The following is a 20,635-nucleotide window of genomic DNA, read 5'->3' as shown; positions in this document are numbered from 1 at the left end:
GGAGAAGCTGACAACTTAATACAACAATGGACACAGACAAAAGAAGCCCCAAGAAGGGCTGCTCTCGAGTCAAGCGACCAGGAAAGGAGCAGCCTAGCAAGACAGAAACTTTTAGACAATAATCACTCTAGTGCAGCCAAACTCCACAGAGTAAACATATGGTGGAAAAGCTGAGTGGGAGCCTGGACTTCCACCCTCGCACAGCTGTAATGAGGCAGCCCCTTCTTCTGCCAGGGTGGTGAAGGCTAAGTGGAAGGCTGAGGCTATTATCTCCATCCAGTGGCAATGAGGCCCAGCCCCTGCAAAGTCAGTGGAGGCCACTTGGGGAACCTGGACTTCCACATCCATCTGAAGGTTAGGATGCCCTCTCCCTCCCTGCTGGGGCAGTGGCAGAGGAGGCCTGGTGGAGAGCCAGGACTTTAACCAACACCAAGTAAGAACGAGGCACCCCTCTTTCTCCCTGCCTGGAGATGATCAGAGAAGGCAAAGTGGGAAGCTGGAAGTCCGTCCACCTCTCTGTGTAAGGAGGTTCACCTACTCGTGGTGTCAGTGGAGGCCCCATGGGGCCAGGCAGAAATGGCACAGTATTTTCAAATATTGTTTTGAGAACTGTTTTGTGTCTAGAAGTTTTATGTCAAGAATTCTACATCCGGTGAAAATATCCTTCAGGAATAAAGGAAAAATTAAGGCATTCTCAAGTGAAGGAAAACTAAAAGAGTTCATCACCCCCAGATACCTACTTCCTAAGAGAATGGTTACACGGGCCGGGCGTGGTGCCTCATGCCTGTAATCCCAGCACTTTGGGAGGCAGAGGCAGGTGGATCACTTGAGGTCAGGAGTTCAAAAATAGCCTGACCAACATGGTGAAACCCTGTCTCTACTAAAAATACAAAAATAAGCTTGGCATGGTGGCACACACCTGTAATCCCAGCTGTCTGGGAGGCTGAAGCAGGAGAATCACTTGAACGCGGGAGGCAGATGTTATGGTGAGCCCAGATCGTGCCATTGCTCTCTAGCCTGGGCAACAAGAACGAAACTCCATCTCAAAAAAAAAAAAAAAAAAAAGAAAAAGAAAAAGAATGGTTAAAAGAAGACTGTACAACAGAAAGGAAATAATGAAAGAAGGAATCTCAGAACATCAGGAAAGAAGAAAGAACAATGGGGAGAGTAAAAATATGGTCAATACAATAAGCTTTCCTTCTCTTCTTGAGTATTCTAAATTATGTTTGATGGTTGAAGCAAAAATTGTAATATTGCCTAATGTGGTTATCAATATTTGTAAAGTAAATATTTAAGACAATTATAAGTGGGAGAGGATAAAGAGACTTAAAAGGAGGCAAGTTTGCTTTCTTTCTCTCTCTCTCTTTTTTTTTTTTTTTTTTTTGAGACAGAGTCTTGCTCTGTTGCCCAGGCTGAAGTACAGTGGTGTGATCTCAGCTCACTGCAACCTCCACCTCCTGGGCTCAAGTGATTCTCCTGCCTCAGACTCCTGAGTAGCTGAGACTACAGGCATGCACCACCACACCCGGCTAATTTTTATATTTTTAGTAAAGATGGGGGTTTCACTATGTTGGCCAAGCTGGTTTCCAACTCCTGACCTCAAGTGCTCCACCTGCCTCAGCCTCCCAAAGTGCTAGGATTACAGACATGAGCCACCACACCTGGCCAAAAGGAGGCACGCTTTCTGTACTTTACTATACTTCACCAGGAGACCATGATAAGGTATATGTACATAATGAATACTTAGATAAAATACTAAAAGAAAACTAGGCCGGGCGCGGTGGCTCAAGCCTGTAATCCCAGCACTTTGGGAGGCCGAGACGGGCGGATCACAAGGTCAGGAGATCGAGACCATCTGGCTAACCCGGTGAAACCCCGTCTCTACTAAAAAATACAAAAAACTAGCCGGGCGAGGTGGCGGGCGCCTGTAGTCCCAGCTACTCTGGAGGCTGAGGCAGGAGAATGGCGTGAACCCGGGAGGCGGAGCTTGCAGTGAGCTGAGATCCGGCCACTGCACTCCAGCCTGGGGGACAGAGCGAGACTCCGTCTCAAAAAAAAAAAAAATAAAAGAAAACTATACAAAAGAAATACATTTAAAAACACAATTGATAAATCAAAATGGATTTTTTTTTTAAAGTTCAAGTAACCTGGAGGTAAGCAAGGGGTAAAGAAAGAGAAAAAAATCAGAACAACAAACAATAAAATGGCAGACTTAAGTTCTAATATACAATAATTACCTTAAATGTAAATAGTTTCAATATATCAAAAGACAGATTGGGAGAAAAGATTTTTTAAAAATATATGACACAATATGTCACTTACAAGAAACTCTCCTCAGATATAATAATGTATGTAGGCTGACAGTAAAAAGATGAAAAACAATGCAAGCATCTTAATTCTAAATTAACAAAGTATAGCTATGTTAATATCAGATAAAGCACTTCAAAGCAAATCACCAGGTCTAGAAATGGATACTGCAGAATGATAAAGGGTCAATCTACCAAGAATACAAAGATACACAACAATTCTAAATTTGTATGCACCAAACAACAGAGCTCTAAAAATATGTGAAGCAAAACTGATAGAGCTGAAAGGAGAAACAGGCAAATCCACAATTATAGTTGGAGACTTCAACATCTCTCTCAACAATTGATAAAACAACTATACAGAAAATCAAAATATAGGCCGAGAGCAGTGGCTCATGCCTGAAAGCCCAGTACTTTGGGAGGCAGGTAGATCATTTGAGGTCAGGATTTGGAGACCAGCCTGGCCAACATGGTGAAACCCCATCTCTACTAAAAATACAAAAATTAGCCAGGCATGGTGGCGGGCACCTGTAATCCCAGCTACTCGGGAGGCTGAGGTAGGAGAATTGCTTGAACCCGGGAGGTGGAGGTTGCAGTGAGCCGAGACTGCGCCATTGCACTCCAGCCTGGGCGACAGAGCAAGACTCCATCTCAAAAAAAAAAAAAAAAGAAAAGAAAAGAAAAGAAAAACCTCAAAATCAAAATATAGAACTCAAAAACACCACTAATGAAGAGGATCTAATTGACATTTATAGACGAACACTCCACCTCACAGCAGCAGAATACACATTATTTTCAAGTGCCCACGGAACATTATACCAAGATATACCATATCCTGGGCCATAAAATGAACCTCAATAAATTTAAAAAAAACTGAAATCATGCAGTATGTATTCACCAACCACAATGGAATAAAACCAGAAATCATTAACAGAAAGATAACAGGGAAATCTCCAAACACTTGAAAACTAAACACACTTCTAAACAATCCTAGGGTCAAAAGAGGAAGTCTCAAGGGAAATTTTTTTAATGGAACTGCATGAAAATGAAAATAGAATGTGTGAAAATTTGTGAGACACAACTAAAGCAGCGCTAAGAAGAAAATACATGGCACTAAACTCATACATTAGAAAGGAGGAAAAATCAGGTGCTAGGCGTGGTGGCTTACACCTGTAATCCTAGCACTTTGGGAGGCTGAGATGGGCAGATCACTTGAGCTCAGAAATTTGAGACCAGCCTGGGCAACATAATGAAATCTCATCTCTACGAAAAATGCAAAAAAATTAGCTGAGCGTGGTGGCACAAGCCTGTAATTTCAGCTCTTCAGGAGGCTGAAGCACAAGAATCGCCTGAGCCCAGGAGGCAGAGGTTGCAGAGCTGAGATCGCACCACTACACTCCAGCCTAGGCAACAGAGCCAGAACCTGTCTGAATAATAAAATAAAATAAAATAAAGGAGGAAAAAAAAATATATACATATATATGTGTGTATATATATATTTTCCTCCTTTATATGTGTGTGTGTGTATATATGTGTGTGTGTGTGTGTATATATATTTATACCATATACAATTGTTTTAACAAAGAAATATTTTGTAATCCCAGCACTTTGGGAGGCTGAGGCAGGAGGATCACGAGGTCAGAAGATCAAGACCATCCTAGCTAACATAGTGAAACCCAGTCTCTACTAAAAAATATAAAAAATTAGCCAGGCGTGGCAGTGTGCACCTGTAGTCCCAGCTACTCAGGAGGCTGAGGCAGGAGAATCGCTTGAACCTGGGAAGCAGAGGTTGCAGTGAGCCAAGATTGCACCACTGCACTCCAGCCTGGGCGACAGAGTGAGACTGTCTCAAAAAAAAAAAAAAAAAAGTATTTTAGATACAAAGCTAGCAAAACATGTACATAACTTGTATGTTGAAAACTACAAAACACTGAAAAAATATCCAAGAAGACCTAACTAAATGAAGAGATACACATGTTCTCGTACTAGGAGGATCATAGTAAAGATGTCAATTCTCCCCAGATTGAGTTGTAACTTTCATGCACTTCCAGCAAGATTATTTCTAGATATAGATAAGCTTATTCTAAAATTTATATAGAAAGACAAAGGAACTAGGATAGCTGAAACAATTTTGAACAACAAAGTAATAAAGTGCTAGGAATCGTGCTACCTGCTTTTAAGATTTATTACACAGCTACGGTAATCAAGACTGTGTGGTACTGGCAAAGAAACAGACATATAGGTCAGTGAACTAGCATTAAAAACCTAGAAATAGGCCATACAAATATGCTCAATTGATTTTTTTCTAGTTTGAAGATTTTTTATTATAATAAATACAGATAATATAAAACTGACCGTTTTAATCATTGTATTTCTTTATATTATATTATATATACATATTTTTACTTTTTTTACACATAGGAACATTTTAACCATTTTATTTACTTATTTATTTTTATTTTTTATTTTTATTTTACTAATTATTATTATTATTATTATTATTATTATCTGAGATGGAGGCTCGCTCTTGTTGCCCAGGCTGGAGTGCAGTGGCGCGATCTCGGCTCACTGCAATCTCCACCTCCCGGGTTCAAACAATTTTCCTGCCTCAGTCTTCTGAGTAGCTGGGATTACGGGTGCCCAACCACACCTGGCTAATTTTTGTAGTTTTAGTAGAGACGGGGTTTCTCCATGTTGGCCAGGCTGGTCTCGAACTCCTGACCTCAGGTGATCCACCCACCTTTGCCTCCCAAAGTTCTGGGATTACAGGTGTAAGCCACTGTGCCAGGTCTATTTTTTTTTTTTTTTTCTGAGATGGAGTCTCACTCTGTTGCCCCGGCTGGAGTGCAGTGGCACAATCTCAGCTCACTGCAACCTCCACCTCCCGGGTTCAAGTGATTCTCCTGCTTCAGCCTCCCGAGTAGCTAGGACTACAGGCATGTGCCACCACACCCGGCTAATTTTTGTATTTTTAGTAGAGATGGGGTTTCACCAAGTTGGCCAGGCTGGTCTCAAACTTCTGACCTCAGGTCATCTGCCCACCTCAGCCTCCCAAAGTGCTGGGATTACAGGCGTGAGCCACCACGCTAGGTCTGATTTTTTAATAAAAGTAAAAAAGCAATTCATGGAAGGAAGGATGGATAATCTTTTCAACCAATGGTGATGGACCATAGATATCCATAACAAAAAAAGAGAGGGAGAGAGAGAAACTTGATCTGTAATTAAAATTCAAAAGTTAACAAGAAAAACAACCAATCCATGTTATCAGCCAACCCATATCAATCTAACACATATCAATCTCACAACCCATATCAATCTCTTGTTGGAACAAGGATTGAACATGTGCAACAAACACTATCATTTATGGGGTGGAAGAAGAGGAAGAACACTACACTCGCTGGGCCACAGCATACCAAGATCCTGGCAGGGAGATATTTTGAGCTCCCTTGATCTGAGGGTACTTTTTACCCCTGAAGAGGCCAGTTTCTGCTCTCTGATCATAGCTATCCATGCCAGATCCTCGGTTTTTCCTTATCTTGTCTGACTTCATTTGTAGGGCCATTAGGGGTTATGGCTTTCTGGGGATCTTACCATCTATTACACCCTACGTGGGATTCTGGTGGTCCAAGGTCATTATTTTTATGCAAACAAAGATGCTTTTTCTCAGTTCAAGCTTTGTAGCTTTGTGAGTTTTCCAGTGTACACACACACACACACATATACACACACAGAGAGACCATTTAAAAATCTATTTGATTGCATTTAGCTCCAAGCGTAATTAAACCTCTCCTCAACTCATTCTGGCTATTCTTTCTTTTTTTCATCTTAATTAAAATATCTTGAGTTTATTAGTTGTCTAGGACAAAACACACACCCCCTGCCACACTTTTTTTTTTTTTTTTTCCTGGAGCAGTTTAGCCAACTGAAAACAATTTCTTTTTTTTTTTTTTTTTTTTTTTGAGACGGACTCTTGCTCTGTGTCCCAGGCTGGAGTGCAGTGGCGCAATCTCGGCTCACTGCAAGCTCCGGCCCCCGGGTTCATGCCATTCTCCTGCCTCAGCCTCCCAAGTAGCTGGGACTACAGGCGCCCGCCACCACGCCCGGCTAGTTTTTTGTATTTTTTTAGTAGAGACGGGGTTTCACGGTGTTAGCCAGGATGGTCTCGATCTCCTGACCTTGTGATCCGCCCGCCTCGGCCTCCCAAAGTGCTGGGATTACAGGCTTGAGCCACCGCGCCCGGCCAAAGGTATGGTAGCTGAAAACAATTTCAATCCAATCACTGATGTAAACCGAAGGTGTGAGAGCCATACCCAGGTTCAATTTTGCTTTTTTACAAATATGCTTTTCAGGGGTAGAAAGTCCATGCTGTTAGACTGTTCTTAAATTTTTCCATTAGAAAAATGCCATAGGAATGCAGAAAAGGGTGTGGTAATTCCGCCTGGGGAATTCAGGAAGAGCGAGAGAGAAGCTACAGCCAGGAGCCTCAACACAGCCAGGGCCTTTCTCATGGCTGCCTGGCCAACTCACTTTCCACTCTCTGCAGAAGCTACTTTTAACCTTCTCCTCTTTCCCCCAACTCCCACCCCTCCAACTCCCTGCTCACTCAGTCTTGCCTCCTTCCTCAGAGAAAGTTAAAACTATCAGATTGGGGCACCCTCAAGCTCAGGTCATCCTCCTCATGTAGATTTTTAACCCCTTACAGCTCTGAATATCCATAAGCTGAGCCCATCTCCCACCCTTCCTCAGCCTCCCTAGGGTGTCTTCTGGAATTTGCAGTGCACCCTTACACAAACCCCATGTACCCTCGCCTTCACTCTGAGTATTCCCTTCACCTTCTTGCCCTGTAGGAAAACTGGCTGATGCCTGCAGGCAACACTTCCCCTATGGCCTCCTCAAATGAGGGCTATTTTCCCTCTCTTGCTCCTCATTCCAGTTGGCCTGCAATAGGGGTAGCTGTCTTCCCTTCCGGTCCTCCATAAACCCCCAGCCTTTTTGAATCAATTGACATTAGGCCACACCCTGCCTCTTTGTTACAGTCCTCTTCAGATCTCTTCCTCATTCACGGAGTATTCTGGTCACAGCTAACGGTGTCTCTCTGCCACTGTCCCATCATCATTCTTCATACCTTCCTAGCACCCTGGGATCTGTGCAAATGATCTATCCAACACCTCAACTCCCAGCATGACAATCTCCCACAATGTCCCAGCCTCCCTTGCAGCTAGGAGTAGCCATGTGTCCCATTTCAGTCAAATGGGATGGAAGTCAAAATCCGAAAGGAGCGGTGGTTTCTGTGAAAGCATTGCCTTGCAGGTTGTATGCAGCCTCCCTGGGTTAATGAGCATGTGTAAATGGGAGGAGGACAGCACAGTCACTGGCCCTGACATGACTGAACCAATGACCCCACACCAGCAGCCACCTATCTCCAATCTACTTCAGCCACTCTGGTCCAATTTCCTGCCCTTGCAGCTAAAAGAATTCCTAATAATTTCTCATCAATACCACCTCTCCCTGGCTTCCATCCTCAAGCCACTCACCCTCATCTTTTCACCCCTGTTCCTGCCCAAATCCTAGTGTGTCTAAGGCTGCTAGTTATTCCTCAATATACATTCTCCCCTTCTCTCTTTTGTAACAGAACCCTAAAACTGTCACAGAGCCCACCCTGGACCCAGCTACTGCACTGCCACAGTCCTCTTTCTCCCCAATGCTGTTTTTCTATCAGCAGCTTTTCATTTAATCTCTGTCATTTCCAACCAAGTACAAACACACTGCAACGTCTCCTGCAATGTTCTGATGTTAACAAAACGTCAAAAACCCTTTCCTAAACTCCTCATGTCCCCTAGCTACCACCTCATTTCTCAGCTCTCCTTTTTATATTAAAAAAAAAAAAAAAAAAAAAAAGCTCTGCTCAAGAGAGTGGCCTGTCCTCATTGCCTTCCTCTCCTCACACCCCCTCTGCCAGTGTCCTGATTCCTGGATGCCCGCCATTCCAGCAGAACTCCTCTTGTCAAAGCAATCTAGTGCCTGTCACCTTGCCCAACCCAACAGTCCATTCTCAACCTTCATTATTTCCCACCTCACAGCAGCCTGTGGCAGAGGGAATCATGCCCTGTGTTCCTCTGCTGCTTCCTCCTTTAATCATGGAGAATATTGAACGTGTACGGAAGGAGAGAGCATGACGCTGAGCACAGTGGCTCTGCCTGTAATCCCAGCAGTTTGGGAGGCCGAGGTGGGTGGATCACCTGAGGTCAGGAGTTCGAGACCAGCCTGGCCAACATGGTGAAACCCCATCTCCACTAAAAATACAAAAGTTAGCTGGGCCTGGTGGCGGCGCCTGTAATCCCAGCTACATACCCAGAAGGCTGAGGCAGGAGAATTGCTTGAACCCAGGAGACAGGGGTTGCAGTGAGCCGAGATCTCGCCATTGCACTCCAGCCTGGGCGACAAGAGCAAAACTCCGTCTCAAAAAAAAGAAAAAAAAAAGCAGTGTGTGGTGGCTCACACCTGTAATCCCAGCACTTTGGGAGGCCAAGGCAGGCGGATCACGAGGTCAGGAGATCAAGACAATCTTTGTTAACACGGTGAAACCCCTTCTCTACTAAAAATACAAAAAATTCGCCAGGGATGGTGGTGCGCGCCCATAATCCCAGCTACTCGGGAAGCTGAGGCAGGAGAATCTGAGGCAGAAATCCGGGAGGCAGAGGTAGTGGTGAACCAAGATCACGCCACTGCACTCCAGCCTGGTGCCCGAGAAAGACTCCATCTCAAAAAAAAAAAAAAAAAAAAACGGGAGGAGAGAGCATGAAACAATGAGCCTCACATACACACCACTCAGCCCAACCACCTCCAACCCACGCTAGGGAAGTCCTGCCCAGACTCACCTCTGCATCTTCCCCTCCCTATTGTTTGGAGGGAAATCCTAGATACTACATCATTTTGTTGGTAAAATATTTCAGCATTTCTAAAAGATAACTTTTAAAAATGTAAACAACTCTCTCATTCTTTTTCTCCCAGTTTGATTTTTAATTTTTTCTATATCTCTATTACTTATTTATAATTTCAACTTTTATTTTAGATTCACGGGGTACATGTGCAGGTTTGTTACCTGGGTATATTATGTAATGCTTATATTTGGGGTACAATTGATCCCATCACCCAGATAGTGAGCATAGTACCTAATAGTTTTTCAACCTTTACTCCCCTCATTCCTTCCCCTCTTTAGTAGTCCCCACTGTCTGGTATTGCCATCTTTATGTCCATGAGTATCCAGTGTTTAGCTCCACTTATAAGTGAGAGCCTGTGGTATTTGGGTTTCTGTTCCTGCATTAATTGGCTTAAGATAATGGCCTCCAGCTGCATCCATGTTGTTATAAACGACATGATTTTGTGCTTTTTATGGCTGCATAGTATTCCACCCCCTCGTTCTGGAAACCCATTTTTCACTGGATTAACATTCACCTAATTCTCCTGATTTTAGTATTTTAGTCCTTTGGGGCTGCTATAACAAGATACCATAAACTGAGTGGCTTATCAACAACAACATTTTTTTTTTTTCTCACAATCTGGAAGCTGGAAGTCCAGGATTAAGGTACCAGCAGACTTGGTGCCTGGAGAGGGACCACTTTCCAGTTCATAGAGGTTTCTAGCTGTGTCCTTACATAGTGGGTGGAGCAAACGAGCTCCCTTAAGTCTATTTTTTTTTTTGAGGCAGGATCTTGCTCTGTTGCCCAGGCTGGAATGAGGTGGTGCAATCATGACTCACTGCCCCGACTTCCTGTACTCAAGTGATCCTCTTATCTCAGCCTCCAAACTAGCTGGGACCACAGGCATGTGCCACCACTCCTAGCTAGTTTTTTTTATTTTTTATTTTTGCATAAACAGGGTCTTGCTCTGTTGTCTAGGCTGGCCTTCAAGTCCTAGGCTCAAGCAATCCTCCCACCTTGGCCTCCCAAAGTGCTAGGATGATAGGCATGAGCCACCGAACCTTGCGCCTATTGTAAGGGCACTAATCCCATTCGTGAGGGCTCTGCCCTTCAGACCTAATTACCTCCCAGAGGCCCCACCTCCTAATACTATTACCTTGGTAATTAAGTTTCAACATATGAATTCTAGGGGACCACAAACATTCCGACCATAGCATCCTCCTACCCAAGTGGCCACTCCTCTTGCCAACCTCTCATCCAGGCTTGGGGCTTTCAATGACAGTTGAGTACTCATCCCTTTCAAATTATCTCTGTGCCTCAATTTCTCCCCAGAGCTCCAGGTTCATTATCTTTTTGTTGTTGTTGTTGTTTTTTAGATGGAGTCTTTCTCTGTCACCCAGGCTGAGTGCAGTGGTGTAGTCTTGGCTCACTGCAACCTCTGCTGCCCAGGTTCAAGTGATTCTCGTGCCTTAGCCACCCAAGCAGCTGGGATTACAGGCATGAGCCACCATGCCTGGCTAATTTTTGTATTTTTAGTAAAGACAGGGTTTCACCATGTTGGCCAGGCTGGTCTTGAACTCCTGGCCTCAAGTGATCCACTGGCCTCAGTCTCCCAAAGTGTTGGGATTAGAGGCATGAGCCACTGTGCCTGGCCCAGGCTCATATATCTAACTGCACACACACCTGGCATCTCTGCTTGGAGGTCCGTTAGGCATCTTCAAACTAACATGGGTTAACTAGAACCTTTGATATTCTGCACCCTCCTTCCCATCACTTCCTCACTGAGTCTTCTCCACCCTTCATTCCATTTTCAGCCCGAAGCCTAGAAGTCATTATTCTGTTCTGCAATCTGTTTGCAAGTTATGTCACTTCTACATTCAAAATATTATATATCCAGAATTCAACCATGGTTCACCATATCCATCACTTGTACCAAAGCCACCATTATAAGCAGACCAGTGGTTTCCATATTTATTTGGCATTTTCCCTGATGAAGATAGAATTATACTTTATGTAATTTGAAATATGTAGAAATAGAAGCTGACCCTGCACCCCTAATATATGTATATTTACTAACTGGCAAATTATATGTAGATACCTATTAAGATGTATTATAAAACATAAAAGAGAAATTTATAAAGGGTGACCTAAAGAGAAAATAGACAGTTTTTAAATGTCTTGCTAATTGTGATAGCTTCATACTATCATTTTACCTAACATCTCAAGGCACAATATACACTTAGGTAAGGTTTGTGATTAATTATAATAAAAATACACATTTCAAATAGCCTTTTTATTAATTCCACATTTCACTTGGACACAAGTGTAAGATTTGATCAAATTCTCTTTTTTAATCTTAAAGTGTGGCTAACAAAGATCTCATACTAGGAAAACGAGAATGTCAGATCCACCATTTTCATGTGATTTGCTTGTGATTGTATTGTTAATATTAATAATATGACTTCCAATATATGACTTCTTAGCAGGAATCTTGTAAAGCCACTTGTTCTTTTCTTCTTCTTTTTTATTTTTGAGATGGAGTTTCACCCTTGTTGCCCAGGCTGGAGTATAATGGTGCAATCTTGGCTCATTGCAACTGTGTCCTCCCAAAAAGATATGTTGAGGTCCTATCCCCCAACATCCCCCAGCATGTGATCTTATTTGAAAATAGGGTCTTGTAGAAGTAAGCAAGTTAAAATAAAGTCATTAGGGTGGGCCCTAATCCAACATGACTGGTGCATGCCAACACTTTGATTTTGGACATCAAGCATTCAGAACTGTGAGACAATTTTTGGGTTTGATCCTTTGTTACGGCAGGCAGCCCTAGAAAACTCAAACAAAAGAGAAAATTGTTGTACATGAGGCAGTAATTGTTGAGGACTTTGACTGGAGAAGCCAAGGCACATAAAGGAAGTTGTAGCCGAAGCACATAAAGGAAGTTGTTCTGTTTCCAAGTGGAAACAGAATTGCTCAACAAGCAGAATTCAGTAGTGTGGAGTATTGGATCAGTCTCCTTAAACACATATTCAGGTAACTGACCTATATTCTTGGTCTCTTCTTCTTTCCAAATACCATATTCCATTGATCCTAGAGGCACATATCACATCTCTGAAATCAGCCTGACTGTTGGCCAGCGAAAGGAAGTGTAAAAAAGTTTAAAAAAAAAATCACATGGAGAGACAATCACAGACAACTTGTGGTACACAATATTATATTAACAATTTTAAAATATGCATATAAATGCATTTCTATCTATATATAACTTCTATCTATATGATTATCTATCTACATATACTTTTTTTTGTATTTTTTTTTTTTTAGTAGAGACAAGGTTTCACCATAATAGCCAGGATGGTCTCGATCTCCTGACCTGGTGATCGGCCCGCCTCAGCCTCCCAAAGTGCTGGGATTACAGGCGTGAACCACCGTGCCCGGCCTATCTATATATAATTATATATATTCTATCTATATAGCTATATATAATTTCTATCTATAATGCAAATCTACATATAATTTCTATCTATATATATGTAGATAGAAAAGTTAGGGAATTCACTGCAGGTGCTGTTTGAGGTCCACTTTTTAAACCTAACATTACATAATAAAACACTATTTTAAGAAGCCGCACCAGGCCGGGCGTGGTGGCTCACATCTGTAATCCCAGCACTTTGGGAGGCCAAGGCGGGTGGATCACGAGGTCAGGAGATCGAGACCATCCTGGCCAACATGGTGAAACTCCGTCTCTACTAAAAATACAAAAATTAGTCTGGCCTGGTGGCGTGCGCCTGTTGTCCTAGCCACTCAGGAGGTCAGGAGGCTGAGGCAGGAAGATCGCTTGAACCCGGGAGGTGGAGGTTGCAGTGAGCCGAGATTGTGCCACTGCACTACAGCCTGGGCGATGGAGAAAGACTCCGTCTCAAAAAAGAAAAAAAAAAAAAAAAAAAAAGGAGCTGCACGATGTTCCCCTTGGGCTTGTACCACACCTTATTTAACCATTCCCAAACTGTTTCCATTTTTTTCTGATGTTAAATAAACTCTAAGATGTACAGATGTCTTTTATCTGGCTCTCCGATTACCTTCTGCAGATAAACTCCTAGAAGTTACTGGCGCAAAGGGAGTGAACCTTTAATTTTTTTTGAGACAGAGTCTCGCTCTGTAGCCCAGGCTGGAGTGCAGTGGCGCGATTTCGACCTCGGCTCACTGCAAGCTCCGCCTCCCGGGTTCACGCCATTCTCCTGCCTCAGCCTCCTGAGTAGCTGGGACTACAGGCGCCCGCCACCGCGCCCGGCTAATTTTTTGTATTTTTAGTAGAGACGGGGTTTCACCATGGTCTCGATCTCCTGATGTCGTGATCCGCCCGCCTCTGCCTCCCAAAGTGTTGGGATTACAAGCGCGAGCCACCGCGCCCGGCCGAACCTTTAATTTTTAATAAAATTTTTTAAATTACAGAAAATTAAAGCCGTAGTCGTCGGATTCTACTTCACAGATGGTCCACAGAGATTTCAACCAGTTCGATTGAAACCATCCCAAATTCCCTCCCCGCACTAAGTTTTCCTCGGTCTTGGGAAACGTGGCCCCGCAGTCCGCACTCACGAGTGCGCACAAACGCGGGCCTCTTTCCAATGGGGAAACTTCTTGACACGCCCCCGAGGCGCCACCTCTTTAAAATTTAAAACGAAGGCCCAGGCCAATGAATGCTAAGCGTCTCTCGAAACACAGAGACCCGCCCACCATCACTCCCTTCACCAATCAGACTGAAGTTTTCTCCACTGCCCCTCCAATCACCGCCAAAAATGGAAGTTGCTCCCATAACTTACGTAAGGCAAGCAGCCAATAGGAGCTAACCTTGGAAACTAGCTCCGCCAATAGCAGCAGCTCCTGAAGAGCGCGGGAGCCTTTCGACCAGGGTCCCAAAGGAAAGCAGTGAATGGCGCTGGTTCCCTGAAGGAAGGGACTAAGGGACGGTGGCACGGGCCCGGACTGGGGCCCCGGGGCGGCGGCACGGCCGATATGGCATGCTGTCACAAAGTAATGCTGCTGCTCGACACCGCGGGCGGCGCCGCTCGCCACAGCCGGGTCCGGCGGGCCGCCCTGCGCCTCCTCACCTACCTGAGTTGCCGATTCGGCCTGGCTAGGGTCCACTGGGCCTTCAAGTTCTTTGACTCGCAGGGGGCGCGGAGCCGGCCGTCCCGAGTGTCTGACTTCCGCGAGCTGGGGGCTCGCTCGTGGGAGGACTTTGAGGAGGAGCTGGAGGCCAGGCTCGAGGATCGCGCCCACCTGCCCGGCCCGGCGCCCAGGGCCACCCACACGCACGGCGCCCTGATGGAGACGCTGCTAGACTACCAGTGGGACCGGCCCGAGATCACGTCGCCCACGAAGCCGATCCTGCGGAGCAGCGGGAGGAGACTGCTGGACGTGGAGAGCGAGGCCAAGGAGGCCGAGGCCGCGCTCGGGGGCTTGGTGAACGCCGTCTTCCTCCTGGCCCCCTGTCCGCACTCGCAGAGGGAGCTGCTGCAGTTCGTGTCTGGGTGCGAGGCCCAGGCCCAGCGCCTGCCGCCCACCCCTAAGCAGGTGATGGAGAAGTTGTTGCCCAAGAGAGTCCAGGAAGTCATGGTCGCCCGAAAAATCACCTTCTACTGGGTGGATACCACCGAATGGTCTAAGGTAAGGAAGGTTACAGTCGTCTCAGCGTGCGCGGTGCGTTCCTCGCTAACCAGAACTTGGCAGCGTCCTTAGAGCAGCCACAGACCCGGAATGAGACTAACATGACTATGGCTCCCTTCGGAAGGAAATAAATAAATAGGGACAGTTTTCACAACAAAATGGGTAGTTCCTCATTACCTACTGTTTAAGACCCCTCACTATTTGGGCCCTACCTGCCTTCCCAGACTTGATTTTCCTACACACTACATCTACTCTAGCATATTAAAGTCCAGTCTAGAAAATCAGCAGGTCTGGACGGCTTGTTTTGTGTTATGTGTGTTCTTCAATCTGCCTGGAATGCCAGTTCTCACTCTTCCAGGCCAGTCCTAACTTCACTTACCCTTTAACGCTTCCCCCAGTGACAACTGCTCAGTCCAGCGTCTGAACTGCTATACACATTTTTGTGTGGCACTTAACCCTTTCTCCATATGTTTTGATTGTGCACATCTCTCACTCTCCATCTAGTCTAAAAATACCTCAGAGGCAGGCAGCAGGTTTTAACACAATACCCATGTATATGTGTGAGTGTGTATATGTGTGTGTGTGTGTGTGTGTGTGTTTGAGATAATCTATGTCGCCCAGGCTGGAATGCAGTGTCACAATCTCGCCTCACTGCAACTTCCACCTCCCGGGTTCAAGCGATTCTCGTGCCTCAGCCTCCCAAGTAGCTGAGACTACAGGCCCACGCCACCATGCCCAAGTAATTTTTTTGTATTTTTAGTAGAGACCAGGTTTCATGCTGCCCAGGCTGGTCTCGAACTCCTGGCCTCAGGCAATCCGCCTGCCTTGGCCTCCTGAAGTGCCAGGATTATAGGTGTGAGCCACCATGCCCAGCCACCCAGATGTGTATTAAACATTGTAGGTGTTCAGTCAGTATTTGCTGACTAAATGAGTAAATACTTGCAAACTTAAAGTCTTACATGGCTAATTTGGATTTTTGTTGAAGCGGTGAGGGCCCCTGCTCCTGTTAAGTGCTAGGATAAGTATATATTTTTGCCTTCATCCTTCTCCTCATTGCACTTCATTTAGTCAACAAATGTACATTGAGAAGCCAGTAACATTGAGTGCCTACCACACTGTTTGAGCTGCTGGGGACATATTAGCCAAAGCAGGGAACAGATTAAACAGATAAGCAAGTGACAATTTCAAATCATGCTCTGGAGAAAATAAAACGGGGTGAGAGGATGGGAGTAGAAGGAGGTGGTTATTGTATATAGGGTGATAGTCAGGGAAGGCTTTTTTTTTTTTTGAGACAGAGTCTTGCTTTGTCACCTAGACTGGAGTTGCAGTGGCACGATCTCGGCTCACTGCAACCTCTACCTTCTGGGTTCAAGCAATTCTCCTGCCTCAGCCTCCCAAGTAGCTGGGATTACAAGCGGGTGCCACCACGCCTGGCTAATTTTTTTGTATTTTTAGTAGAGACGGGGTTTCACCATGCTGCCCACCCTGGTCTCAAACTCCTGTGCTCAGGCAATCCGCCAACCTCAGCCTCCCAAAGTGCTGGGATTACAGGCGTGAGCCACTGCGCCCAGCAGGGAAGGCCTTTTTGAGCAGATAATTGAATGGTGAAGGAGGAGGAACTCAAAGGTAGGTAAAGAACATTCCAGGTAAAGAACATTCCAGGTGAAGAGATGAGCAGGTGTAAGGATTTCAGCTGGAAATGAACTTAGTTTGTTTCAGAAACAAAAAGGCAAGGAGTGCTGAGACCTAGTAGGCAAGGGGAGCAGTGTGAGAGGAAGTCAGAAAGCAGGAGAGGCTGACCTGTAGGGCCAAGGTCAAAAATGTGGATTTTGTTCTAATTAATTAATGGGAAGTCTTTGGAATGTGGTTTAACCAGGTGAAAGATGCCATTCCGCTTAATGGAAATACATGTCACTAACCCAGGAGTGAGTTAAATTGCAAGATTACAGATGGAAAATGAGCAAGCATTTAAATAATGATATGGTGTGTTAACATTTTCAAAGTGCCTTCACATACAAAGCCTGAAAAAGGCGTGGCAAATGCAAAATAAGGCAGCAGTGGTTTGTCAAGAAAAGGAAAGGACAAGAAGTGTTTAAGGAGATGATAAACATTTATGGGGAAAATGGAATCTTAGAAATATTAAAATTTAAGGCAGCCAGTCAAGCCTTAGACACAGTATACAACACATTGCTCAGTTTGAAACAATTCATATCACATCAAAAACTTTCTTCTGGAATTGTATTTTGTTAAATATTGGCTAGAAATAAGTTAGATGGGGCTTGATGGGTCTTGGAGATTCTTTGTCTCGCTTTTTTTCTCTTTAATCTCTCTCTCTCTCTCTTTTTTTTTTTGAATAGCATTGAAATAAGTGGGTTGACTGGATATTTTTAAAGATCCCTTCCAGGTCTGACATACCGTCGACTAAGGGGATGGGTCTTCTCTGAGGCTTCCCTTCTTACATCTGCTGTTTCCCCTAAGAAAATGCCCATCAGATACTCTTAAGCTTTTCTGGAATTTTCTTCTGCTGAAGATCTAGCATTTCCTATTCAAAAACCTGCCCAGCCATGCTGGGCAAAAGGAAGGTTTAGGCTGTGTCCTTGGGGAGTGCTCTGTCCAGGAGTGGGCAAAAGGCAAGAAGAGAAAATCCAGGTCCTGCCTTGGGGAGCGCAGTGTGGGAAGTATAACTGGGAGAAACAGAACTTGCACTTACATTGGAGGCGGAGGGATCCAAGCGCATAAAACAGGATATCATATTTTCTAAGCTATAGGATAGAATAGAGGATAAGAGACCTCTGACACATTTTCAACTTTACGCCTTAGATTTATTCAACACATATTTGTTCCATACCTGCCAGGTATGCTAAGGAATCAAATAGATGTAGTCCCTGCTCTCTTGGAGCTTATAGTCTAGTGGACATTTACAGATCCCCAAATTTGAAACTACCACTAGGACGTGTCTGTCACTTATCCTATAATATACATACGAATGAAAAATGTGACCATACTCTGTAGTATACTGTTCATATTTTTGTTTTTGTTTTGTTTTGTTTGAGACAGTCTTGCTCTGTTGTCCAGGCTGGAGTGCAATGGCGCAATATGGGCTCACTGCAACCTCTGCCTCCCGGATTCAAGTGATTCTCCTGCCTCAGCCTCCCGAGTAGCTGGGATTACAGGCACGTGCCACCACGTCCGGCTAATTTTTGAATTTTTAGTAGAGACAGGGTTTCACCATCTTGGTCAGGCTGGTCTCGAGCTCCTGACCTCAGGTGATCCACCCCACCTCGGACTCCCAAAGTGCTGGGAGTACAGGCTGTTATTTTTTTTTTAATCACATGTTTTGCTATGGTTTGAATATCTCTCCCCTCCAAAACTCATGGAGTAATGGGTGTCATGGGAGTGGGACTGATGGCTTTATAAAAAGAGGAAGAAAGTGTTGAGCTCACTTGCTCAGTGCTTTGCCCTGTGCTGCCTTGGGATTCTGCAGAGTCCCCACCAGCAGGAAGGCCTTTGCAAAGTGCAGCACCCTGGCCTTGGACTTCTCAGCCTCCATAACTGTAAGAAATAAATTCCTTTTCTTTACAAATTACCTAGTTTCAGCTATTCTGTTATAAGCAACATTAAACAGACTAAGGCATGCACACATTACCTTTCATAGAAACTTAATGTCCTTTTCAACACTTATTACAGTTACATCTTCTCCCCCCACCCCCGCCCCCCAAGACAGAGTTTCGCTCTTGTCACCTAGGCTGGAGTGCAGTGGTGCGATCTGGGCTCATTGCAACCTCCGCCTCCCAGGTTCAAGCGATTCTCCTGCCTCAGCCTCCCCAATAGCTGGGATTACAGGCACCGACCACCACACCCAGCTAATTTTTGTATTTTTAGTAGAGATGGGTTTTCACCCTGTTGACTAGGCTGGTCTTGAACTCCTGACCTCAGGTGATCCACCTGCCTTGTGGATCAAAGTGAGGGGTGCTGGGATTAAAGGCGTTGGCCACCACCACCAGCCATAAAGTTACATCTTAACCTTTCATTTCATTAGCAGGGTTTTTTTGTTTGTTTTCCCGGCTGGTCTTCTGGCTGAAACAATTTCAACAAAATTTTTGCGTCCCTTTGGCAGCAAATCCTAATCAGGATCTATGGCGTCTGAACTAGGTTACCATTCTCTCCATAGCAGTGAACACAGATATAGATACATGGATGGTAACAGCACATACTAATTAATTGGTTAATCTAATACAGCATTTTCCAGATTGATACGTATAACTGAAACAAAAGTTTAGATAGATTAGAAGGTAATGTGCTCCAGTACATTGTTTATCTTCGTTACATGGGATCTTTTTTTGTGTGTGTTTAATGCTGATCATAAACCACTCAATTAATCCATCAGAGAATCTATCAAAGTCCACCAGATGGTCATGATCCAAATTTTAAAAGCAGTCTAGGCCAGGCCTAGTGGTTCATACCGGTAACCCCAGCTTTGGAAGGCTGAGACAGGAGGATCTCTTGTACCCAGGAGTTTGAGACCAACCTGGCCAACATGGTGAGACCCCATCTCTACAAAAAATACAAAAGTTAGCCAGATGTGGTGGCACATGCCTGTATTCCCGGCTACTTACTCAGGAGGCTGGGGCGAGAGGATTGCTTGAGTCCAGAAAGTTAAGGCTACAGTGAGCCATGTTCATGCCACTGCACTCCAGCCTGGCCAACAGAGCAAGACCCTGTCTCAAAAAATAAAAATAAATGAAAGCAGTCTATTCAGAACAGTCCTGGGTTCTTGGACTGGTCCATCATTGCCTTGCTGTGACCACGGACGATACCCTGCTTGTCTTTGAACTTGACTATAATAGGAAGTTTGGGAATGACCTAGTTGATGTTCAAGACCCTTCTAGTTCTAATTCCTCACATTCACATAGCAGTTTATAGTTTGTAATTGTTAACTGGCATGATGAGCATATTCTAAGGGGTGTGCTCCTCCTTCATATTCATGGTAACTGAATATTGTTGTTATACTGTGATGCCATGTTAAATATTTTATGTTGGTACTGTTTTATTCACCCCACCCCTCACTTCAAGATCCTAGACATGGCACATAGAGGTTGCTCAATAAAAGTTTGTTGAAAGAAGGTTGACTGAAGAGTCAGCTGTGTGTGAAGGAGCGAAGCAGTGCTTTTACAAAGAAAGCAGGATTTGAACCAGATACAGAAGTGTAATAACCATTCAGTTGGTGAAGAAAGAAGGGGAGGCACAGGAAATATAAATCAGCAAAAACAGGGAAGCCTTAAAATATGGCATGTTCAGGAAATAGCAAATGGTTCAATATGTCTAGAAGGAGTGGCAATGGATGAGGGGTAGAAGATAATGTGTACCAAAAGCTGGTTTAGGGTTGGATTGTGAAGGGCTTTGTGATTATGCTGAAGAGTTACTTTATTCTGGAGGCAGTGGGAAGCCTTTCAGAATTTCAGAGAAGTAGCATGATTAGAGAAGTGATTTGGAAGAATACTTAGAGCACCATGGAGGAACGATTAGAGGCAGAGCACAGACTTTACAGGCTATGGTAAGGGTTAGGGCAAAAGACACGACGAGGCCTCAGTTTGTCTGGCCTCTGCACAGGGCTGTGGGTGGGCAAGTCAGAGCAATGGCCACCATCTAGGGGAGGTGCTCCTGCCTCACTCCCATGACACCTGGCCATTATTGTGTTGTGCTGTATAGGACATAATTATTTTTATTAATAGGCCGGGCACAGTG

The 20,635-nt window shown here is 44.5% G+C and overlaps 1 protein-coding gene across 2 annotated transcripts in view; it reads left to right on the top strand.

The window, feature by feature from the left end:
• The first annotated feature begins 13,614 nt into the window (after positions 1-13,614).
• Positions 13,615-20,635, top strand: part of TICRR (TOPBP1 interacting checkpoint and replication regulator) — a 54,878-nt gene continuing 47,857 nt past the window's right edge. Inside the window, exon 1 of one of the 2 annotated variants that reach the window (XM_031668351.1) lies at positions 13,615-14,890. In XM_031668351.1, the coding sequence (XP_031524211.1) occupies positions 14,237-14,890 (654 nt within the window). In that variant the 5' untranslated portion in view covers positions 13,615-14,236. The remainder of the gene's footprint in view (positions 14,891-20,635) is intronic. The other variant, XM_021940848.2, reaches the window with a different exon arrangement.

This window comes from Papio anubis, chromosome 7, assembly GCF_008728515.1.
Source record: "Papio anubis isolate 15944 chromosome 7, Panubis1.0, whole genome shotgun sequence".
In the NCBI taxonomy this organism is placed as follows: Eukaryota; Metazoa; Chordata; class Mammalia; order Primates; family Cercopithecidae; genus Papio; species Papio anubis.
This window is presented reverse-complemented; position numbering and strand designations above follow the sequence as displayed.